The sequence below is a fragment of the Lithobates pipiens genome, unplaced genomic scaffold, assembly GCF_037356315.1.
Source record: "Lithobates pipiens isolate NorthernLeopardFrog02 unplaced genomic scaffold, aLitPip1_a1.2 Scaffold_16, whole genome shotgun sequence".
In the NCBI taxonomy this organism is placed as follows: domain Eukaryota; kingdom Metazoa; phylum Chordata; class Amphibia; order Anura; family Ranidae; genus Lithobates; species Lithobates pipiens.
This window is the reverse complement of record NW_027507748.1, coordinates 651119800-651145662: the sequence shown is the minus strand read 5'-3', so window position 1 is coordinate 651145662 and position 25863 is coordinate 651119800. Positions and strand designations below refer to the sequence as shown.

General features: G+C 39.9%; 1 protein-coding gene and 1 long non-coding RNA gene across 2 annotated transcripts in view; both read right to left on the bottom strand.

The window, feature by feature from the left end:
- Positions 1-355: 355 nt before the first annotated feature.
- LOC143984067 (matrix metalloproteinase-18-like) lies at positions 356-12096 on the bottom strand. The gene is made up of 10 exons (XM_077484375.1): positions 11929-12096; positions 10022-10263; positions 8521-8669; positions 8302-8427; positions 7450-7611; positions 7196-7313; positions 5763-5896; positions 4500-4656; positions 2499-2602; positions 356-711 (listed from the first exon to the last, which is right to left on the bottom strand). The coding sequence occupies exons 1-10, from the start codon at positions 12031-12033 to the stop codon at positions 611-613; spliced, it is 1398 nt and encodes a 465-aa protein (XP_077340501.1). The 5' UTR covers positions 12034-12096; the 3' UTR covers positions 356-610.
- A 3791-nt stretch (positions 12097-15887) lies between these two features.
- The window catches only part of LOC143984502 (uncharacterized), a 9986-nt gene continuing 10 nt past the window's right edge, over positions 15888-25863 (bottom strand). Inside the window, exons 1-2 of the long non-coding RNA XR_013274891.1 lie at positions 25819-25863; positions 15888-16170 (exon numbers count right to left, since the gene is read on the bottom strand). The exon at positions 25819-25863 is cut by the window's right edge and continues 10 nt beyond it. This is a non-coding gene — a long non-coding RNA (uncharacterized LOC143984502). The remainder of the gene's footprint in view (positions 16171-25818) is intronic.

Here is a 25863-nt window from a genome sequence, read left to right as displayed (position 1 = left end):
TAGCTGCCCTAGCATCGTTTTTTGTCCGTCGGACTAGCATACACACGAATGGATTTCTCGGTCAGGCGGAGTTCTGATGGAAAAATTCAAAACATGTTCTATTTCTAAAGTCCACCAGATTTTTGGCAAGCAAAGGTCTGATGGAGCCCACAAACGATCGAATTGTCCGACGGACTCATTCCGTTGTACCTTTGCTGTCACAAAGTCCGGTCGTGTCTACGTGGCATTAGTATAGCAATGTCGTTTTCGGGAAAACTTCCACAGATATTCCCTTATTTATTTATTTTTTGACTTTTATGAAACTATCACATTATAATAAATCAATCATTAAAGCAGAAAACACTAAACAAACAAATTTAACCCAAAAATAATTAATTTATTACTTCATTAATACAAAATATATAAAATAATAACCACATATATTTAGGAAATTAGATAAATGTAGTGCTATAAATTGTACAATCACGTTTTTTCTTGATTATTCACATAATAAATATAGAAATTATACAATTCACATTTGTAAACATTTTTCAACGAAAACATCAGTGTATAAAAACATGTAGTCTGATGACTTATAAGCATTTAAGGTGCGGTTGCTGTGACGATGTCTTTAACATCCCAGCCAGCTGTTGGTGGCCAGGACCTGGAGGATTCTTTTTGACTCAATGCTGTACTGAAACTGTGATGTTCCTTGGAAGAAGTAAAGAAGGTCTGCAGGAAAAACACAAAATGGTCAACTTTAATATAAATTACATTTGACTCCTATCCTATGTGGAAGTGCATCTAATTCAATGTCCAGTATATGGTACCCCCTATAACCTTCTGCAATGTGCCCTACTAATAGATAATGCAGCATTCACAAAACACTGAAGGCTGATCATTAGAGGTTAAAGTTTCCTTTTTTACCCAGACTCAGGTTAGTTCAAATATGACATGTTGAGCAGGAGGAGTTTCCACACCCAGCACAAACATGAAAATAAAGACTTCTAGTTCAGTGTTTCTCAACCTTTTTCAGTCGAGGAACCCTTTAAAATGATGGGCAGTCTTGAGGCACTCCATTCTAAAATGTAAAAAACTGTTCTAATAACTTTACACAATGCAGCAACATCTACATGTAGGGCACCCAACCTTAGAGGTGAATTATTCTTCCAAAGCAAATACACCTTTGCACTCTGGTACTGACTAGTATTCCAATGTTTCTCATCTCCCTCAATTTTTCTCCATCAGTCAGCTAATGTGACCCCAGTAATAAGGGACAGAAGAGGGTCAAACAAGGATGCAACAGACATCCTCCTTATTAACGGATGTCATTGGTTGTTAGGATGCCTAGTTAGGTTAGGTGTCTAGAGAGGCTTTGTGTAACTAAAAAGCAGGCTTGATCCACCTGCTGGCTTCTATCATTTTTGATCAATTTTTAGGCATTTTGCCAAGGCACCCCTGAAGAAACCTCAAGGCACACCAGGGTGCCTGGGCACTCCGGTTGAAAAAGACTGTTGTAGTTATTCTAATGGGTAGTGTTATGTGTTTTCTTTATTTTTTATGTTTTTTAATATATACAAGTTTAAAAACGAAACTCTTATATTTGCTTTATTATTTGCATATCATTATTGTTACATATTCAGGACAATCTTTCAGGGGTCAAATCAGTACTGCATGGACATAGAAAAACCGTCCTGAAAATATAACAGTAAGGCCGCGTACACACGAGAGGATTGTCCGTCCAACTTAGTCCGCTGAAACGTGTTTCAGCGGACAATCCGCTCGTGTGTGGGCTTCAGCGGACTTTTTCGGCGGACAGTCTGGCGGACTAAGTCTTTCGGAATTTCCGTAATATTGTCCGTCCAAACTTGGTTTCAGCGGACAGTCCGCTCGTGAGTAGGCTAGTTCGACGGACTAAGTATGGCGCATGCTCAGAAAAGATTTACACGGCGAAAGGTTGCATTGCAGTGTATTGGACGTCGTATTTCTAGTCCCGTCGTACGTGCTGTACACGTCATCGCGCAAGCTTTCGGCGGTCTGTCTGTTCATCGTGTGTGGTCAAGTCCGTTCATTCGAAAGTAGGACGGACTGTCTGTCGGATTGTCTGACGGACTTAGTTGGGCAGACAGTCCGCCCGTGTGTACGCGGCCTTAGTGTAAAAAAATCTTTGAGCTTATATAAGACAATACATTCACTGTAAAAATACCTAAAGAAAGTAGGAATGACTTGTTTATAGAATTTGTAAATAGTTTATGACCATAGCTTGGTCACGGGTGCACTTTAAAGTAGACCTGTCTGCCCTACTCTTAGCTACCAATCAAATTAAAGAGTTCAAATTTCAACTGTTTAATTTGGTTAACACGGCTCCAGTTTAGGGCAATGTTAAGCACTTTATTTGTTTGCATATTTATATTTGTGTTATATGAATCATATAGAGAGTGTATCATGTTTTTTTTCAGATTCACAGATTCATGCTCAAGCAAGACCTGGCTTTCCCCCGGTTTCGTAATCATATTTACCTCTATAATAAACCACAGCATCAATATTTGGACTCATTCCTGGAAATCCTTTAGCAATGAACTTAGGAAATCCTGCATCCATTGCTTTTTTGTCTTCATCATAACTGAAAAAAGAAAATTACACTAATATAACTCACCAGCTGCCAACAATGAATGTATAAAAATAATGCTATAGTACACAAAGGTTTGTCAAACCTAAAATCAATACAGGTCAGGTTATAGTTCAATACACAATACTGTCAAGTAGACAGTTCTGTTTACTGGAAGCTGGCCATGTACAAAAGATACATGAATAATACCCAGAGGGTTTAATTAATAAGGAGTAGGAAAAGCTCACTTAGGTTAGTACATTTAGTGAAGTTATGTTCACTCTAAATAACCAATGTGCTAGGGAATTAAACAAACACAAGTTTGCCTTTAATATAGTTGGATGGTTGAAGTAAACACATAGGGGGTCAATTTACTACAACTGGAGAGTGCAAAATGGTGCAGCTGTGCACATGGCAACTACATGGCAAGTGACGTTTAATGTAGAAAAATGTAAAATAAAGCATTTGGGTGCCAAATATATGAATGCAATCTACTCACTAGGGGGAGAACCTCTGGAGGGATCTAGGATGGAAAAGGACCTGGGGTCTTAGTAGATAACAGGCTCAGCAATGACTTGCGATTCCAAGCTGTGCAAGTAAAGCCAACAGAATATTGGCATGCATTAAAAGGAGATTAACCCCAGAGATAAAACTATAATTCTCCCACTTTACAAGACTCTGTGCTCTCCAGTTTTATAACAGCCCCATATTTCCTTTATTCCTTGCTGCTTCTGTAAATCAATCCATGTGGTAAAGGAACAGAGGACTGCAGCTGTTTATAGAAATATGAATCTGTATCAGTTTGGGTATGCATGGAAAATCTGCATCTCAGGCACTAGGAAGGCCTGTTTGACCAGGAAAGATGTGTACCTGTGAAACTGGCATACTCCAAGGAAATTATGCTACTTCTAGAATTATCCTTGATAGAGAAAATAGTTGCCTTCTTAGGAGTCACTAAAATGCTTGCAAAACCTTAAGGAAGCTAGCTCAACAAAGAGACATTGGGGTGGATTTTCTAAAGGCAAATAGATTGTGCACTTTGCAAGTGAAGTTGCACTCTTTTTAGAGCTTAGTAAATGTGGTAAAGCTTCACTTTGTTGAAAACTCACCCAATCAGTCATGGCAGCAGCTTTGCAAGTTGGGCATCTGGATGCAAGGTCCAAGCGTATTCCAGAAGGGGGTTTGATATGGGATTAGAGACAGCCAGCCCTGGGTTTATTTGTAAGGTTTATTTCTATAGACAAGCTTCCTAAATTATGTCATGCTGGAAGTGCTAATTATGTTTTTAGGATGCTGGAAATACAAAAACACTAAGTTTAAAATCTGACCTGACTTGTGGACTCTTACTGCCTGTACAAAAAGCTTGAGGCTGTCCACCCCAGGACAATGAATATATCCTCTAAGCCTGTCAGCGTCCCAATCTATGTAATATAAAGTTCACGCTGGCTGCTGCTATTCTCTGAAGTGTCCAGGCACAAAGTACCAGAAGTACTATGAAAAGTTTGTAAGCTTTTAATGTTTTCCACAGGGCTTTTTCAAAGGTATCAAAACCAATGACCACTGTTGAATACTTTGTTTATCCTAAAATCGCTAATTCATTTCTACATTATTCCAATTTGCTCTACAGCATGTCCTTTTGCGTCACACTCAACAGATATGCGTAAGGGAGCGTGTCATGATAGTTGATCACTATACTGTTTTTGAAGGTGATATTTCTGGGGCAGTCGTCATCATCTTGCATCACCAAGTGGGAAGTAGCTGAATCAAAGATGAGCTTCTAAACAAGTTGGCAATGGGCAAGTCTTCACCTGTTCTTAGACTACTTGGTGTACAGTAGGTGACCTTATGTTGGATTTCTTGGCATTCAATCACCCCAATGCTGCATGTTAAATATAATCGGTGGGATACTCACCTCCAGTACTTATTTTCCACAAAGAAGTAAGTCTTCCCAAGGTGCTCCACATGGACAGCCGCATGAATTTTTTTAACATTTTTAGGAAATCCCAGATTGGTGATGCTTTTAGCTCCTTGTGAAACATCAAATCCATCAAGAGTCCAATATTTGTTCCCTAATTGTAAAATTCAACTTTATTAGATGAAATTCACACACAAAAACACACACAAAACATTCACACACAAAAACAGAAAGATATGCACAAAAATTGACAACTAAACTACATTTGAGGGAGTGATGAGTAAGGTAAGTATACCACCCTATTTCAAGCTCCCTAAACATTAACATTTAACCATTTGCTTACAGTCACTTTATTAGGCTAAAGCTACACTCAAGATTTTTAGTAGCTCAATTGTACTGTTTAAATTGTAGTAAATGATTACTAAACAAATGGAACAAATAGCTCCCCATGGAGTAATGATCAGTTTGGATTGATACTCTAATTACATGTAATTGATCATCTTCAGATGCTGTTGAATGCTACAATTGCAGCACTGCGGCAGGTTAATAAGATGGAGGTCAAATTAAATATCATGTTTTTGATTACTGCTCATTTATCACCACTGCCTTGTAAATCTCCAGCTAAATGTCTAACTGCTTAAATCTAGTGAAGGGCATTCACACACCAGTGCTCCAAGTGCAGCCACTATGCTCCATGTATGCAATGCAGTGACCATTCTGTGATGACATTTAAAGGGTTAATTGACCTTTTCAGAAAAAATGAAGAGGTTAACTAACACTCTAATCCCTGCCTCCCCCCAGTGTCCATGCAGATGTTGTAGCAGTCCCGGGATTTGAAATACCCAATCTTGTTTCCCTTCTTTCTGTAGGGCTCCCAGGATGGATCAGAGTGATTCAGATTGGTCAAAGTGGTCACATGCCAGCGTTGACCAACCAGAATCACTCAAATCCAACCCGGAAGTCCTAAAGAAAAGGGGGAGAAGAGTGGGGATTTGAAATCCTCATACCATTACAGAGGCTATATGAGCACTGGTGGCTCACAGTGGTAAGTACCGCAGGGACAGGGGTAGGGTAGTTGTATAATTTTAGTTCACTTTTTCATTTTTTCCGAAAAGGTGAATTTACGCTTTAAAGAAGGCTAAAACTGCATCCAATTACAACTAGGAGTACATGCTTAAGACACTGAACTTTAATTTCCTAGATCTAGAATAACTTTTAGAATTGTATAACACTGATGATAAAACAAGTCCTCCCTCTTACCTTTAAATACAAGAACTTTTTCAGTAATAGGATTCTCATAAGCAGAATCAATGTCATTGGGTAAAGTTGGCCACAGGTTCTGTATAAAAAGCAGATCAGCCTCACCCCCTCGTGGATGTTTACGCCATATAAACCTGTTTGGAAAAAGCCAACAATTTGCATTTTTGTACACTTTGTTAAAGCTGAATTGCCGACACCAAAACTTTCATCCTCATATATTCCTCAATATTCACAGATATTTTAGTTCCACTTTGTATGCACAAAACACATTAGAAAATCTGGTTATACTTTATAAAAGTAGCAGTGACATCATCAGCCTATGCAGAGAGCAGAGATGTGGGCGGGACCTAGCAGGGTCCACCCAATACAGGCTGCCCACAGAAAACTACATGAAGGGGCATATAGAAGGCCAGTTACCCTGCACACAGAGAGAGAGCAGAAATGACCAGTCTTTATTAGCTCCTGCGCAGCAGCAAAGTCTTATACTGGATTACTGCACAGATATGGACGAAATACACAAAGTGCACTGAGATTTAAGGAAGGACATACATGTTTTGTATATGGACAATTATTGCCTGTCCCAGAGTTCAGCTTTAAATGACCTTTACCTTATATTTAACTGCATTTACAGATGTGCGCATGTGTGTGCTTGTGTATACCGTTTAGGGGACAAGCATCCAAACAAGTCAGAGATATAACTTGTGTGATTATTTTTACATTCCTGGAGTGTTTGAACTATTCCTTTTTCATCTATGAGGCTCTCCTAACCTTGAATAATCGTTATGTTACTTTCTGAACTGTCATGCGATAGGGAGAACCCATATTTCATGTAATATACCTATCCACATTTCAATGTATGTCATGTAACCTTCTTAAAACACCCATAGGAAATACAACTAAGTACTTTATTATATTTTCTGAACTGCACAATGGGGAATGAACCAGCATTTTCCAGTCCATCAGAATGTCCAAGGTGCAAATCCAATTGTCTCCTCTTTTTCTATCTTAAACAAAGTAATTTTTCAACTGTATCACAGTTCTCATTCTTTGTCAGCTTAAAGAGATACACAACTAGGCTCATAAAATATATTTTTTAATATGCATGCTTACATTATTAAAAGTGTGCTGTTTTATCTATAAACTTGTTTTATTTACACTCTTACTGAAAGTTACTTAAAGCTGAACTCTAGGCACAAAAACTTTCGTAGTTGGTATGCATTGCCAGCACAAGGGCAGTTGACATGGCAGAAATTGTTGAATATTAGAGTGCTTATGGGCTCTAAATTTACTTCCCAATTGGTGTCCAAAGAGCAAAAATAAAAAAAAAGAGTGAAATAAAACATGAAAAACTCATATCTGTACATAATGACATGCCCTTCACCATATTCTGAGAGAACTCCTTTTGGTATAACGTCATGACTAAGCTAATTTACCTGTTAATAAAGAAAAACATTTCTCCTCGGAGGGTGGTGACAGCATCAAACACAAGGTTTTGGTCACATTTGGAAGGGGTGGTGGGTCCTGTTGGCTGAACTTCATCTGAGGTCTTGCCTAAAACAATAGAAAACAAAATTCGGAGGAAATAAAAATAGTGAATCTTATGAATAAAACTGCAATGCATTCTCATATATTGCAATCCTTCTCCAATTTCATTAAAATGTTATATATTACCTAGAGATTTTCTTACCATAGAGAGATTGGATAGCATTGATGTCATCCTGAGGAAGCTTGAACCGGTAGGGGTCTGTGTTTGGGTAATTGGGGTACATTAATGCACCAGGGTCTTCAGAATGGTGAAGACCAAGTGAATGTCCAAATTCATGAGCCGCCACCAAAAACAGATTATATTCTAAAATAAAACAGCCACATGAGTAAATCACAACCTCTATAAATTGATAAAAACTACAAATGTCATATCATCAAATCTAGTTTTTTCTTTTTTTACATAGGGTAAAGCATAGAATGCAAAGATCCCTTAGTTCCAGTGAAGAGAAATCTTCAGGCATCAACATACCAGGATATTTTGGACAAAACTTGGGTTTTTAAGATTTGTCTTCACTGGAACTAAGGGACCAGGCCCAACCCCTAAAAAACAACCCCACACGATAATCCCCCCTCCACTAAAGGATTTGAACCAGTGCACAAATCAAGGTCCATAAAGACATGGATGAGCAAGGTTGGGATGAAGGAACTTGACTGACCTTGCACAGAGTCCTGACCTTAACCTGATAGAACACATTTTAGATGAATTAGAGCACAGACGGTGAGCCAGGCCTTCTCGTCCATATCAGGGCCTGACCTCACAAATACGCTTCTGGAAGAATGGTCAAATATTTCCATAGGCACACTCATAAAACTTGTGGACAGCCTTCCCAGAAGAGTTGAAGCTGCTATAGCTGCAGAGGGTGGGCCAACTCAATATTGAACCCTACTGACTGGGATGCCTTTAAAGTTCATGTGTGTAAAGGCAGTATAATACTTTTGGTAATATCGTGTATAAATTATCATTGGTTTAGCCCTCAAATTTTTTATGACTTACCTTGGCTGGTTTTTGTGAATTGTTCATCATCATCAAAGTGAGCATCCCCCCCAATGCCGTTACCAGGCTGAAAAGCATGAGCTAACACCCCATTAGGTCCATCGAATGGAGAGTTATCATTGTGATCTACAAAAGCCAGAGGGCAGAAATTGACATCAGACATTGAAATTTAAAATAGTCAAATACATTAACTCTATAGAGAAAGGGTAACGCTGTTACCTCCAACTACAAACTTGATCTCAATATCGCATTCTCCATCATAGACTCTGGTAAAGGTCAGTGGGGTGACATCACTCCACACTTTTAAAGCTCTTGCCAGGGCATTCTCCACATCTGCCTGAGGCATGTCTGGTGTGAAATTCAAAATCCTTCAAAAGAAAGAAGATTTAAAGTTAACTTATTTGCTGTATGATATTGTCATGTTAATTACTGTGCATTTTTAATATAGTTAAAGGTTTTTTCAAAAATTATTTTGATTCAACGTTAAGATGTTTTCATCTTTGCTGTACTCTCTATGACACTAATTTGAAGATTCCTCTACTCTTCTTCCATTAGCTGTCTGGATTATGAAATGATTTCATTTCAGCCACACAGAGATGTAGAGAGTAGTAAACTTACATTGGGATGAGTTAGAGATTTTTGGACATTACAAACAGTTGCATTCACTCTAAACAAGAGTCAAATCATTCAAGGCAAAAGATGGTTGGAGTACAGGAGTGCAGCTCCCTTGCTCGGGGCTCTCATTCTACTTTATTTTCATGTAAATTAAATCCAGAAAACTTGGGTTTGTAAGGATAAGGATTCAAAGACAACATGTGTGCTTGATTTACTAAAGTGTGAGGTTAAAGTAAACTGAAGATGGGTCTAGTTAAGAAATCTAAAATTACATGAATGTGTGTTCACGTCTAAATATGTGCAGAGCAATTTAAAAAAGGTAAAGACCTCATCATAGAATTGGATGTTTGGAGCAAGCACATCATCTCACTAACCATGGTAGGTTCACTCCACAACTTTGTAAATAAGGGTCAGAGAGTCATTATTAAATGCTAAACTAACAGTGATCTCCCTGCTAGAAGTAGTCATGCTCTCTGTGTATTAGACCAAAATTGTATCTCCCATTAGCTATGTCTAGATGAAAAAAAAATATTAAGAGCTACAGATAGTGGGCAGACCAAAGATGCCATCAATGAAATATATTTTTGTGGTGACACAGTCACCACAAGTTAAGGTGGCTGCAGGGCAAAAGAGGCATTTTAGAAACGTTAACTGATCCAGCCATTTCAGCCAGCTGGGTTGAAGAATGTTTCTATATCTGCAGGCCTTCTCAATAATTATGGCCAAATTTATTCATGAAAGGCATTGATTGGCTGTAATGAATGTTCTAAACCAATCACTATACTTATCATGCATTGCGGTCTGGCACCTAGAATGTCAATTTTCTTCCCTTCAAAGACACATGAATTAAATTTATTGTAATGATACTACATGTTTGCATGGCAATTTGTTTCTCTACTGTGTTGAAAGGTGGCATCAAAGGTAGACTATTACACCAAGCTTTATGTTTATCAAAGTAAGTTTTGTAAAAATAAACCTTTTCGATTTGTTGGCACAACTTACTGCTCTCTAGTTTGTTTGTTTTTTTGTCGGATACTCATATGCTGCAACTATCAGCTACCTACCAATTGTGGTATATAAATCAATGATAAAGTAAGATATTTACTTGTAGGTCAGGTCTGTCTTCTGCCAGGCAGTGCTTTTTGGGACTGTACTGTACTGGCCGATGTCATGGACTCCACAGCGCGGCTTCTCCATCATTTCTACAGTCTTATGATCCAGTTTTCCAGTTACATTCAGACCGAAAAACTTCTGCATTTGTTCAAGCTTTTCAGTGAAGGAATTTTTGATATTTTTCCTCCCTACTTTGCCCCCAGGCTTCAGGTCATAAAACTTTGTTAGATATTTCTGCAAACATAAATTAACAGAGCTATTACATTGAAATCATTTAACGATTATAAGTAGAAGACATTTAAATATCGAAATAAAGCACTGATTCATAATAATAATAATAATAATAATAATGATGATCTATATTCATAAAAAAAAGCAATGCAGACAGCAAGGATAATGATAATTATGTGAAAAGCATTAACCAATCAAATTTCACCATCCTGCGGAAACTGATTTCTGGTTTTGCCTGTTTATCTAGATAGATAGATAGAAAGATACACACATATATACAACATCTTACTGTTTTACATCAGTACGTTGTGAATGAATTTTTAATAACCAGATGAAAGTAAAATAATGGAGCTGTTTAACAAAAGATTTGTATTCCTGTTCAGTTCTGAGATTTATAGGGCAGAAAACGTCATTTTATTCTCTGTTGTGGTTAAGTAACACTTACAAATCAGCTTAGGATCAGACAGTGATGGAGAAGCAGCACACAGATGAGTTCATTAGTCTCCCATTCTGCTAACTCCTCCAATCAGCAGGCTCCTTGTCAGCACATGAACTCATTTGCTCCTTGCGCTGCTTCTCCCTCTTTTAATCTAAGTTCTGCTGTACAAGGACTGCAAAAGGCCAATTACAGGTCATATTTTGATACTTGTACTGCTTGAATTTAAAAAAATAGATTTAATAACGTATTAATTAATACAGAGCTATATTAATTTGTGTGTTTTATATCAGCCAGTTTTAAATTTGGTTTTGCATTTTAAAGGTACACATATAATTAGACAGGGCCAGCCCAGAATAAATGATATAACTTCTGAAATGCTTTTTATCATGCAAATTGCACAAGCATCTTGATTTGTTATAATATTGAATAAAAAATAAATGCTACTGCCTGATCTCTGGCTCAATGGAAACAGTGAATACATTTCTGCTCCTGTGATGTCCTATTGTGATTTTTCCATTTCCTACTCCCCCCCCCCCCCACCTTTTTTCTTTGTGTTTTTTTTTTTTTAACATGATGTTTGAGACACGGGATGAAAATATGACTGTCTTCAAAACCTCTGATTTTCTTTAATTTGCGTTTATATAATAAAAATAATTTTTCCTTATGCTTGCTTTAGAAGGATCGAACAGCTGGCTGCTCCCAGTCAAAGGTCGAACAGGAATGTTGGAAACATTTTCTACAATCAACGACTGTAACCAACCGGCCGCAGGGTTGATCGGTGTATTCTGACAGTGGAGCAGTCCTTTCTGTCAGAATACAAGGTTTCCCATCAGCCTGCTGACTAATCAGAAAAAAAAACTTATCTAGGCCCAGCCTTGTTTTATTTTTTTTCCTGTCTGTGTCCCCTTAGGGAAATTTCCCTTCATTTCCTCATTTAGATGTGGAACAAAGAAAGCCCTTAGGCAGCTGTCACCAAAACAGAAGGATTTACCTTAATTTCCCATTCTAGTGACAGCTGTACTATCCCACTGACAATGGTCAATGTAATGGTGGATCTATCCAACAGAGGTAAAGATAGCAATAAAAACTTGACAAAGGTTCTAACCCCTATTCTATCCAAAACTAGAAAAGTAGATGCAAGGGGGAAAAAAAGCAATAGACAAGAGTTATTTCAGTTATTACATCCCTAGCATGTGTACTAGATTAGCATTCTAAGTAGAAAATATTACCTCTGCCAATTGTGCGTATCTGATTTCTTGGTCATCTTGTGGAGCAGCTGGGAAGGCGGCAGCCAGGGCTGCACAAGACAGGAGGAGGAGTAGAAGACTTGTCATTCTGCTGGATGGGATGTTTCCTCAATCTGAGGTTCTGTGCTGATCCCAGACTGCACACTCGTCTTTATATAGCCCATCCATGTCTCACAGCAATATGAGTCATGTTCGTCTTTCCTCATTACCACAGCAAATCCTGGCTTTGATCCAAAAAATGTGACACAACTTCAGTTAAGTAATACTTTAAAAATCCTAAGTACTGTGTAAATGACAGGAAATACGTTGCCCCGGGACTTCCAGGCAGCAATGCCAAATAAACTGCTTACAAAGCATCGGTGATCCCTGGCACTACATATAACTGTTCGAGCTTAGACCATGCCAAATGGGATTGCCAATAGAGGCTACTAATGGTGAGCCAGCATCAAGCATCATTTGGGAAAATCCTTAGTTGGGTTTAAACTCAATAAAGTATACATAAAATATATAAATAAATGTATAAATAAATATACATACTTTGCTTAATCACTGTCGGTAAAGTCATATTTTTAAAATATTTTGTGTAAGTGAACATTGGTGGATGGAATTCAATTTATTAACCATTTGCTTACTGGGCACCTAAACCCCCCTCCTGCCCAGACCAATTTTCAGCTTTTAGCGCTGTTAAACAAATTTAAAAAGAACACATTTTTTTTTTTAAAAATACAAAATTGTTTTATATTTTATTAATACATTTTGCAAACAGGTAATTTTTCTCCTTCATTGATGTACCCTGATGAGACTACACTGATAGGCACTGATAGACTACCGATCTTCTGCTTACATCATGTGATCAGCTGTCATTGGCTGACAGCTGATCACATGGTAAGGGTCGGGATCTCATTGACTCGGGTTATTACAGCGCATGCCGCAACTGCCCTCCAGGGGGTGTGGCCAGTGTCCAAAGGGGAGGATGTCTATTGATGGCATCCCGGCTGTCATCCGGCTATAGCGTGGATCTTAAGGGGTTAAATGAGAAGTATGGCTAAAGCTCTTTTGAGTATTCTTCTCCTGTGTGTCACACCATCAAAGTCCCCAGCATTCCTCTATACATCGAGTCTGAAAAGTCCCCCCTTACATCAGAGCCCCCAGAGTGCCCCCTTACATCAGTCAGTGCCCTCAGAGTGCCCCCTTTTTCAGATAGAGTGCCCTCTTATATCATTCAGTGCCCTCAGAGTGGACCCCAGATCCTTTTCCATCCTGGATTCCTCCAGAGGTTCTCCCCATAGCAAGTAACTTGGATGCATATTTTAGCTCCCAGAGCACTACTTCCATTTTTTTCAATATTAAACCTTATCTGCAATTTAGTTGCCCACCCCTCCATTTTCTCAAGGTCTTCTTGTAAAGTTCCTATATCCTGTTGTGACATTTTTGATCTGCTTAGCTTTGTGTAATCAGCAAATACTGAGGCTGGATTCACACCTATGCATTTTTAGTGCTTTTTGCATTTTACAGATTTGCACTACAGAACGTGTTCCATAGGAAACCATGTTAAATGGACTGTAATGCAAATCTGCAAAATGCAAAAATCACAAAAAATGTATAGGATGGTTAGATCATGCACAAACAACCACCCTCAAGTATACAGTCAGCTTTATACCTGGTACCTAAAACTGTACAGCCAAAAATGACTTGAATGAATAAACTGCTCTCATTGACTTTATGTACTGTAGACATGTGTTGATGGTATGTACAGCTCACTGACGCTAGCGGTAACGTGTTTCCTGGGTACACTGGCATTAGTTGCTTGGCAGGTGAAGACTCACACTCATACTATAGAGCAGTGATTCCATGCAAATCTATGGTTCCCCCTGAGATTGTTAGGGGTTCCTTGAGTGGTGAGCTCAACTGACCTCCCACTGACCAACAATGCAATAAGGCAACTTTCCACCATCAATGTAAGGCATCATTTTTACAATGACCACTATTGTAAAGGCTTGGGTGTGTACTGAGGCATGCATGGTAAAAAAAGTAATCTCACATGAGGACATTTTTAAACATTTAAGGTTCCACTCACACTTGCTTAAAAACCACTGCTTCTACAGGAGTTTTGTGTTTTTGCCTGTAGAAACATCTCAATCCTATCCAATGTGTCCATACACATTAGGACGATTAGAGGCACATTTTAGGCTCAGGGTTTAGAGGCAGGAAAAAAAACGTTCTGGGTTGCGTTTTTGATTAGAGCTTTCTGGCAGAAAAAAATGGTGAACTCTCCTAAACTCACCTCAACTGTGTACAAAAACTCTCTACATGAGCGTTTATTTATTCTGCCAAGGGAACAGGCATTTTTTAAGCCCAGTGTGCATGGAGCCTAATGGTTAAGAACATCAAACCCATCCAATGCATTGCTGTGGAAAAAAGCCTTCCCTTGTTCAGGGCTTGAGTAGTCAATGTTAATAAAACAACTTAGCAACTGTTAATTCACAACAAATTGCACTAGGGGACCTATGTCAACCATTTTCCTTTATCAGTATTCTGATTATCAGTGCAGCTCAAACAGTGGCACCTATCAGAGATGCCTATCAGGGGCCATTAGTGCTGCCAATCAATGCCCATCAATGCCTCCTCATCAGTGTCACCTATGAGTGCCCATCAATGTTATCTATCAGTGCCCTTCAGTGCCGCCAATCAGTGCCCATCATTGCCACCTATCAGTGCCACCTATCAGTGCAGGCTCATCAGTGCCCACCAGTGCTGCCTCATCAGTGCCCATTAGTGAAACCTATGCGATCGGTGCCATCAGTTCAGCCTCATCAGTGCACATCAGTGAAGGGAAAAAATTAGCAATTTTTATTTTAGCAAACTATGAAAAAAAAAATGTCTCAAGATTTATTTATTTTTTAGTTTATTTGGGCAAAAAAATAAAATAAAAAAACTGTGGTGATTAAATACCATCTAAATAAAGCTCTATTTGTGTAAAAATAGAAAGCTGAAAATTGACCTGGGCGGGAGGGGGGTAAAAGTAAGGCAAGTGGTTAAAGCTGATGAAGGCTAACATCTCCTGACCGTATGATGTAAAGGGACATCACAATTTTAACTCTTTATATTATTGTTAATTTTATTTCAACTATATTACTGAAAATAAATGTGTAGGGGGTATTAAAAAAACATATCTGCTATTGGCGTCAAATACACCCATAGGTACAATACAATACTCATTGTTTATTTAAAACTTTCTACAAGTTATTGACCATGCTATGAGCTTTAGAAATTATTCTTTTTCACATAGGTTCTCAGAGACCTTAAAATTATTTTTAAAGGCTTCTCAGGGGTAGTACCCACTCTAAGGTCTGCTATATGACCACAGTATGTCTTCATAAAAAGCATAACCATACATACAATTTGATGTTAATTAAGATGGTTTTCCATTTTGTAACACAGCAAAGTTGGATTTCTTTTGAAATGCATTTTGTGTGGAAAACATTATAACAGAATCTGTGCTTTAAAGTATAACTAAAGGCAACATTTTTGCACTTCCAAGTGCACTTTAAGTACAAAGTGGATTTGTCTTTTCGTAAATAACCCCCAATTTATCTGTAGTATTAAATGCCTCCTGCAGCCAACTCACTTATGCAGTAATAAGATAACTAATGATTATGTAAATTTTTTTATTTTCTATTTTGCAACTCTCAAAGCTCAAACTTCATCTGATATTAGCCGACAATGCCAAATGTTACAAAACTCAGACTCCACAGTTTTATTTTCCATCACTAATACCATTGAAAAGGTGATAAGGACAATTAAGCTGTCAGGGTGTTGAATGTCAATGACCTGCCAACCTGCAAATTATCAGATGACTTGGAAATAGACAACTAAAAGGACTGTGTGTGCAATTTTACGTCTCTTGTGCCTATATATCAATCAGACCAGATCAAATAGAATTATTTAACATGATAATGTTTATTGTTGGGATTACATCTATTATAATATATACTGCAGCTGCAGTAGGTCATGCATATGACAGAAAAATCAAGAAAAGGCAAAAAGAATAGCTAAAAAAATTTATGATATGAAGCATCTTCTGCATGCAAGTTCTTCAGGAATTTGTTGTGCCTTTAGCATGCAAGCCTTTAGCATGTAGCTTTTGAATACGTCCTGCAATTTCTTTGCTTGCATAAATGTTGGCTCAATATTGCTCATTGTTGTCAAACAATTGGAGTCTCTCTAAAAGAAAAACATGGTTATTGGTGTTACGAAGAAGGAAATTAGTCTTATGCACACAGGCTTCAGCTTGAACTTGAGCAGTGCATACAGCAAGAGTTACAGTATTACAGTGACTACTCCTCCGTTCCATGCGCCACCATAGGAAGCCACTTCCTATGGGGGTGCACTTGCAGGCTCGCTCCCATCGTGACTGCAAGTAGAGTTCTGGATCAAGTGAAGACTCAGGTAAGTATTTAGGAAGATGGGGGTGGGGTGGTGATGCAAATGTCTGGACATTTTTTACCTTAATGCAGGGAATGCATCAAGGTAATAAAATTTCATGCCTTTACAACCACTTTAGAAAAAAAACACATAAACCCTCATTGATGGGTGAGACTTTAAAAGTGACAAAGAACAATAATTTGTATCAAAAATAGAAAATATATTACAATAAACATATATTAAATCAAAAACATATGTCAAAGACAAAAGAGTACATCAATATGGCTACATTGAATTGAATTTGCAAAGTGCATACAGACAACAAATAGGCTTAGGAATGAACCCAACGTTTCCAGCTTGATGCCCTTCGTCAGGGATTTTTTAACATGCAGAGCCCAGTGTCTATTAAAAAGATACATATCATTAGATAAATATTCACTACAGTATATCTATTTATATTTAATGTATTGTTCTTGGTCACTTTCAAAGTCCCACCCATCAATGGGGGTTTATGTGTTTTTTCTAAAATTACGGCATGTGGTGACATCCAACAAATGACTCCACAGGTCTTGGAATCCTTTTGCCTTTTTACAACCACTTTAAAGCCTAAGTTTTGTCAAAAACAATGATTAAAAAATCAACACAGGGGATGCTACTAACATTCGAAGTGAAAGGTCCTTTCCGCTCCTAGGTGCTGAAAACGTCCTCTGTTCTCCTCCTAGCCTTGCATTCATAATCTTAAGGTGCTGCAGGGTTTAACATGAGCCAAGGGATCTGTAATAGGCACTCGTCAAGAATGCCAACTATGTCCGCCCTTTCTGCCCCCTCCTTCATTTAGAGAAGCTGCGCAAATAGCTTCCATCAATGAAATGCGGCCTATGAATGGAGGAGGTGGGCCTTTCATTCACCTACCCATCCTTCATTCATATATTTATTTAATTCTTGGAAGCTATAGTAGAGCTTCTGTGCCCTGTCTGTTGGCTGGCTGGCTAGTGGACTGGCTGGTGCGCCCACTGATTGGGCGGTCCGGAACTACCCGTTCCGCGCAATGCTCTCTTACCTCTCCTTCTGCTATACTTTCCTCTTACTTCTCTCTCTAGTCCCTTCTTTCACCTTTCCCTACACCCCTACTTCCCTTTGCTACCATGGTCGGTTGGCTCGTGCGGTCCCCGGGTCGATACATTTTGTTTTCTCCCACCAGTCCCTATGGACCCCTTGAACATTCTGTCCTTAAATGTTAAAGGACTCAACTCTCCCCACAAGCGCATTAAAGCATTCTGAACCTTTATCTCGCTGAAAGCTGGCGTAGTAGCATTACAAGAAACCCATTTTGAATCGATCATATCTTTATTTCTATAACCTCTGCACCCATTCTCTTACATTCCCTTATCCACCCAATCACATGGTCAGATTACTGTGCAGTGGTCACTACTATATCTTCGGTAATTCCTCTAACCACAGACAAGACCTGGTGCATGAATGAGACCCTCTTAACTAACCATTCCTACTGCCTAAACATCCAAACCGCACTCAAGGATTATATAACTAACAATAATACACCAGGTATTTCCCATACCCTCCTTTGGGAAGCCCACAATCCAGTTATAAGGGGTACTTGTATCTCGGTTGCCACCCACCTCAAAAGAGACAAGCGAGCCAAGCTACGCCAACTAGAAGTAGATTTTCAGCACCATTTTCTCCTATTCCAGTCTACCCCCACAGAGGCAAATAGGTTAGTCCTGGAAAAGACTAAACTTGCACTGGATTTACTACTGGCCGAGGATGCCGAAAAAGCGATCCGCAGGGCAGCACACACTGTCTACACCAAAGCAAACAAGCCTGACACCTTTTTAGCTATGCGCTTACGACAACCCGAGAGATCTTACAAGCCCATTAGACTGCGACTAGCAAAAAATGGGCTTTCTAGTAACCCCATTAAAATCCTTTCCGAGTTCAGTACCCAATTGGCTAAGCTATACGAACCTAAATCTCCCTTCTCTAGCGCCCGAGCCGATTCCTTGCTCTAAACACTACCACTCCCCCATTTATCCTCTGCAAACCTTGAACTAATAGACGCCCCCATTTCTACTGCGAAAGTACTTGCGGCTATCAAGTCTTTGAAACCACACAAAAGGCCTGGCCCTGATGGGCTACCTGCAACTTACTATAAGAAATTTGCAGATACGCTGTCCCCCCTCCTTACTAACTCGTTTAACTCCCTACTACAGCAACATTCCCTTGGCAGAGATGCTTTAATGGCCATCATTTTGCTGATCCCCAAACTGATCATCACTGATAATACAGTATGGTCCAATTTTAGGCCGATCTCATTACTTAACGTTGACGTTAAGATTTTAGCTAAAATCCTGGCCCTCCGTTTGAACCCGCTAATTGGGAGGCTGATCCATAAAGATCAGGTGGGGTTTATCCCCCAGAGACAGGCCAGTGACAATGTCAGACGTGTCGTCCTCCTACAGCATATTGCTAGAAACCGGAAAATCCCCATGCACTTACTCTCATTAGACATATGCAAAGCGTTTGATACGGTATCCTGGCCCTATCTACAATACATCCTGCAACGCTGGGATTTGGTCCCCACTTCCTTAGATGGATAGATGCCCTATATACCCAACCTCTGGACTATGTGAGATATGCTGTTTCCGGTCGGAATACTTCCCCATTCAACGGGGGATGAGGCAGGGTTGCCCCCTCTCCCCCCTGTTGTTTGCGTTAGCGATCAAGCCCTTAGCAGCATTGATTAGAGCAGACCCAAATATCAGGGGGCTAGAAATAGCAGCGACAAGCCATAAGCTTTGTTTGTTTGCAGATGACGCGCTATTGTTTGTCACCGCCCCTCATATCAACCTCCCCAATTTATGCAGGTTGCTGGATAAGTTTGCTGGGATTTGGGGCTTGGAAGTCAATCAAGCCAAATCTAGGGCCCTCGACGTGTCTCTGCCAGGGGATGAACTTAATCGGCTACGTGCTAACTTCCCATTCCTGTGGTCCACAACCTCCATTTCTTATCTGGGAGTCCATTTGGCAAGTAACCCTTCACTTCTATTCCAGCTAAATTACCTCCCCTTGCTACGGAAATTAACAAACCTTTTGGCCGCCTGGCAACCGCTCTGTGTTTCGTGGCTGGGCCGGATTGCAGCAGTCAAAATGACGATGCTGCCCAAATTGCTCTACTTATACCGGGTCCTCCAGATCGTGATCCCACCTTATTATCATCGCCTTGTACAGAGCAAAGCATTCAAATACATTTGGGGGTCCACGAGACCCAGGATTTCTAAGACCACGCTTTATCGCCACAAAACACGGGGCGGCCTAGGTGTACCAAATTTCCGCCACTATTATTATGCGGCTCAGCTAGCTCAAATCGTTCTATACCCAGCAAGAACTGAAATACCGCTATGGGTCAGTCTTGAGGCTGTGGACACCCACCCCATTACCATGTCCAATCTTCTGTGGTTACCCTCCTCACTGAGAGGCAAAAATCGCTAACCCGGTCACGCAGCACTCCCTTAAAATCTGTGACACGATACAAAAACCTTTCCCTCTTAAATCCCTGCACACACCCTTACTTTCCGTTCTAGGGCACCCACACTTCTACCCAGCCTTCTCTGAGCCAGGTCTGTTCGCTGCTTGGTCTCGGGCAGGCCTTGACCGAGTATGCGATCTAACGAAAAACGGATTGCTTAAATCTTTTCCTGATCTACAAGCCCAAGCCTGAATCCCAAATGGGGAATGCTTCCGCTATCTTCAAATTTCCCACTTTGTAAACTCATTACCTAAACCCAATACAGACCAAGATTTCATGTCGATATTTGATAAAATATGCGGCTCAGACCCACATGCTCCTGGCATTATCTTACAGTTGTACACCCAATTCACCTCCCCTCCCGCCTCCCTACCGCTCTAGGCTACCAGATGGTCCGCCGACCTCAGTATAGATCTTGACACCGACACTTGGATGACGATCTGGACCAATACTAAAAAAGCTACCCAAAATGTCGTTGCCTCAGAGGCCAACTTTAAAGTCCTCATGCGATGGTACCTGGTCTCGGCCAGGATAGCTAAGTTCGTCCCGGGCTACCCTGCAACTTGTTTCAAAGGCTGTGCTGAAGTGGGAACCCATTCCCATAGATGGTGGACATGCCTGATAGCCCAACGCTTCTGGACAATGGTATTTCAGATGGCATCGACAATGATGCAAGACACCTTAAAACCTGACCCCTCTTTAGAACTACTTAATCTAACACCCCGCAACTGCACCCGAAATCAGCTGTCCCTCTTTCTCCAACTAACTACGGCGGCAAAACAAACAATAGCAAGAGCCTGGAAAACACCAACACTCCCCATAGTTGAGCTAAAAAATAGGGTTACGAAAGCGATGATCCATTGCAAGATCGAAGCAAAAATTCTAGACCGCATGCCCCGATTTAATAAGATATGGCAACCTTGGATAAAGCATTACCTACCCCTGACCTAGATCCCAACCTTTTGGAGCCTTGAGCGCACCCTCACGGAAAAATCTCCCCGCTGCTTACCGACCTGGGCCCATGCGGGCCAGCCGACCAACTCCACCCACCTTCTTCCCAAACCTCATTCACCTCTTGTTCCCCTCCTCACTCTTCTCTCAGTTTCTAGTCTTTCCTCTTTCTCCACTCTACCTCTCCATACCTAAAAACGCTGCCCACGCAGTACCTGTACTCCCATGCATACTTCAGTTCTCAATCCTAGGAGTAACCCATTTCCCCAACCCTGGAGATTCCGGGAGATTCCCTTATTGTTCATATTAGAATTTACTCTCCTCTATGATCAGACTCTCTAGATCCCAATTTAAGCTTGACTTTATTGTCCTGGGACGTAGTCCCATTGCTGCCGTTTTCATGTTACTTAACCTAATGACTTGTTTATCTTATGACTACATTGTACTGTGTAATCATTCTGTTAATTAATAATACATTTTTTTGAAAAGAGCTTCTGTGAATGGAGGAGTGACAACTTTACAACTGCCTATGACAGGTGCCTTGGCTTGTACCCCTGCAGCACTGAATTATGGCTTTGAGGGGTAGTTGAGAGTAAGAGGACTTCAGATTTCAATTTAAACAGAAGCCAACAGCACAAGTGACGCTTCTCATTGAATGTAAGTACTGACCCTTGTGATGGTTTAAAAATCATTTTAAGTAAACTTAAACGTTAACAAAGTTGACAGCAAACCTCAAGCAACAGTCATAAAACCTTTATGGAAAACTTATATTTCTGTTTAGGGTAGTTAAAGGTGATCTGCAGTCATGACCCAAATTTATTCCAAAACCTCCCTCACCCCTAATATGACTTTTTTTCTTCCACCTTGCTCCTCTAGAAAGAAACATCTTTATTACACCTTGTGACATTATCACCAGGATTGCAAAATTTGTGCACTTGCAGTTGCTGGGGGAAGATTTTGGGATGTAGGTGAATGAGTGGAGAGGATGGGTTTTTGTCTAATTAGTATGATGTATGTTTTAGCTTGGTTGTTTTAGCCTGGGAGATGTGATAGGACTATTGTCAGGTTATGTGGTTTGGCAGAATATGGGATAATTGTTGCTGTATGGCTGGGGGTTGGATGTATGAATGTGGGATGCATACATTGGATGGGGTTGGGTGGCTTGGAGTTGATGGATAGCAGGATGATTTAAAGGTGAGGATATTTCTGGGACTGGTGGATTTGATATGATTGAGTTGTGTGGGATATGGAAGGTTTTAGTGGTATATGGGGATAGACGAATGAGAATGTGACATAGGTGGATGAGAACTGGAGGTCAAGATATTTAGGGAGAAATACAGACAGCTCTTCTTTGAGTGTTATCTAAAGCAATTTTACCTTTATCTCTACATTTCAGATGGAAACCCATTTCTTGAGCTGATCCTAAACCACTGATAGACTCATAAATTAGGATCACATCTGGACCAATACAGTGATCTCTATATAGGGGACTTGTCTTTCGTAAGATCTGTGTGTTTTAGGGTCTTTTTTATCTTTTAATCCCTGTAGAGTTTTTATAATTATCCAGTGTTTTCCATCATTACCTTGTTTTTTATTGGTAAGAGTAACCACCAGAGATAGGGTGTTATTTACTAAAACTGGATCATGTAAAATTTGGTGCAGCTCTGCAAAGAAACCAATCAGCTTCCAGGTTTTATTGCCAGAGCTTAATTCAACAACGTGAAGTTAGAAGAGCACTCCAATTTTAGTAAATCCCCACGGTGGTTTAAGCTGCTACAACACTGGGTTGATCACCCCATTCATCTAATCCCAGTATGTAGGTTTTAATAGAAAAAACATATTTTGGCTAATGGTGTTACATCTTTGTGGTAATAGTGCGTTGTTCTCTTTTCCCTTAGCTACTCCTGTGGAGTGCCCTGGCACTCACCCCTGGGTAGTTTTGATGGTAGAGAGGTTTCTCCCCTGATCTGGGTTTGTAGCAGATTGCAACTTGAACTAAGTAAGTAAGATAGGGAACATTGCTATTGTAATATGTACTGTGATATATGTTTGCAATATACAGTACATGTACTATTTGTGTATAGTTTTCCCTACTTCTTATTACTGTTTAGATCCCACATCCCTTGAAGTCTTTTTGAAGAAGAAGATTTGTCCATCAGCACCTTAACCACTTCAATACCAGCCACTTTTACCCGCTTCTTGCCTAAGCCAATTTTCAGCTTCCAGAATTGTTGCATTTTGAATGAAAATTGTGCGGTCCTGCAACACTGTACTTATAAGAAGTGGTCTCTGCGGCGGATTCACCGCAAGATCACTTTTATCGGTGGTGGGAGAGGGCCCCCTCCTGCTGCTCTCCAGTTCCCTCTGCCAGCGGCTAAGGCAATCGTGTCCTCCTCCCTGTTAGGTATGGAGATGAGTGAGGGGAAGATGGCCCCGACCCATCTCCATGCCTTTGCAGGGTGGAACCGATGTCAAAACCGCTGGGTTTTAAATTTTTTGCTAAAAAAAATTGAAAAGACAGAAAATTTTGAAAGAATAAATAAATAGGTTTTTCTTAGTTTCTGTTATAACATTTTGTAAATAAGCAATTTTTCTCCTTCACTGATGTGCGCTGATGAGGCTGCACTGATGGGCACTGATAGGCTGCACCACTGATGGGCACTGATGAGGTGGCACTGATAGGCACTGATGACATGGCACTGATTAGGATGCACATATATGCAGCACTGATGGGCACTCATATGCACCACTGATGACCACAGATATATGGCACTGCTGGGCACTGATAGGTGACACTTATGGGCAGGGGCACTGATAGGCAGCACTGATTGGCAGCACTAATGGGTATTGAATGGCAGCAACTGGCTGGCATCACTGATGGGCACTGATTGTCAATACAAAAAGGAAACATCACTCAAAGTGCCTCATCCATAAATGTGTGAAGAAATAAAGAAAAAGAATTCCAAAAAGAAGTGTGTCCTGCTCTCTCCCAGGGGATTTTCCTTACATTGCCGTATCTTTATCTATCTTGGATAATCTGGATTCATTACTTTTGATATATAGCCAAATTTCTTATTCTATGGCTACCTCATATTTTCTTATATGAACAATCTATGGTTATATCCGGTCTTCTACGAGTATTCACTTTGATACGGCATCCCCTGTTTGAAAGTATCATACCTAGACATTCGTGATCATTGATTCACAAGTGGTTCCTGGGTGTTGTTTGCCTGGTGATTCGCTCTGACCTCACTGCGCCACCTTGCTTTTTCCCTTTGTGGGAAATTACTTTTTTGATCGCTGATTGCTAAATATGTGATTCCTTTTGATAGATAGTGAGACCCCTTTCTCTTCTATTCAACTACTGAACCCCAAATGGGTCCTGAAAAAGTGTGCAACGAAACGCGTAGACACATTAGGGCTCATATCATATATAGATTGTTTTTTGTATATATGATTTTTATCAATGTTTCTTTCATGTCCCTGTTGTTTGTATGTATGTATGTATATATATATATATATATATATATATATATATAATGTATATATATATATATATATATATATATATATATATATATATATATATATATATATATATATATATAAATGGTAATATTTTTGTATATTCTACTGTTTGTTGTGCCTTTAAAGTCCGGGCACTGATTGTCATCACTGCTGAGCACTGACTGGTATCAATGCTGGGTACTGCTTGGCATCACTGCTGGGCACTGACTGGCATTAATGCTGGGCACAGATTGGCATCAATGCTGAGCACTAACTGCCATCGATGCTGGGCACAGATTGGCATCACTGCTGGGCACTGTTGGGGCTTCGCTGATTAACAGGGCACTGATTATCTGTGCAGATCTCCCCTGTGAGGAAATGCCGCTGATAGGCACCTCATACGCTCAGCTCAATGTGAGGAGAGGAATGTTGACGACCGGCATTTCCTTGTTTACATGTGATCAGCTGTGATTGGACACAGCTGATCACATGAGTAATGATGCCCCTTCATTGGCCCTTTACCAAGATCGATGATGCGCTGTGTCCTAGGGACAGAGTGCACCACTGATCGCTGGTGAGAGTGGGATGACTTCATATGACGTGGTCCCAGAACAAGAAAGCCATCTCCCATCCCTCAATAGACAATACGGCGGGCGGGAGGTTGTTAAAATTTACTGTAAGCTCCATGAGCAGGACCCTCCTCTTCCTTCTGTATTGTGAATTGTACTGTCCTTCTTATTTTAAAGTGTAGCGCAAACAGTTGGCGCTATATAAATCCTGTATAATAATAATGATCCTCCTATGTTTGAAATATCCCTATATGAATATCTCACCTTCTAATCTGGTTTGGAAATGCTAATGGACAAAGGGGACTGAACACAAGTCTTCAAATGGCAGCTAATGGAGAGTTTAAAAAATAGGTATGAGGAATGTACTTAACCCATTATACTTTTTAAATGGTCAACCTATAAATGGAACAATTTTAACTTTGGGAATTATAAGTAAAAGTAGTGTTCTGTCTCAAATTTCACTCAAAAGTGCAAAAGACATAAGTCCTGAACGTCCTGAGACCCAGTCTGTAAGGAGAATATGGGGACTTGCCTACTTGGCAAGGACCCACAGGAAGTTTAACTCTCAAAGAAGACACAGAAGAAGAATCTATTGTAGATTCAACCAAGCTTAGTACACTACAGAGGATGTTATTCTAGTCTCTTGGAGCATAAAAAGGAAACTAAATTCTAGCATGGAGTGGCTGGGAGTGACAAAAGGGACTACATTAATTGGAACCAAACTGGAGGAGCAAACATGGGAACATACAAAAAACATCAAACAGCAAAAAGGATGCTTCAGCAGCACAGATATTATTATGTGTTCTTCACAGTAATCATAAACAAATTAAACAGAAATGAAAAAATTGTGAAGATGTTACATTATAAAGAAATTACCTGTCGGTTAGACCTTTATTTTCCATAAGGACCTTCGGGCAACTG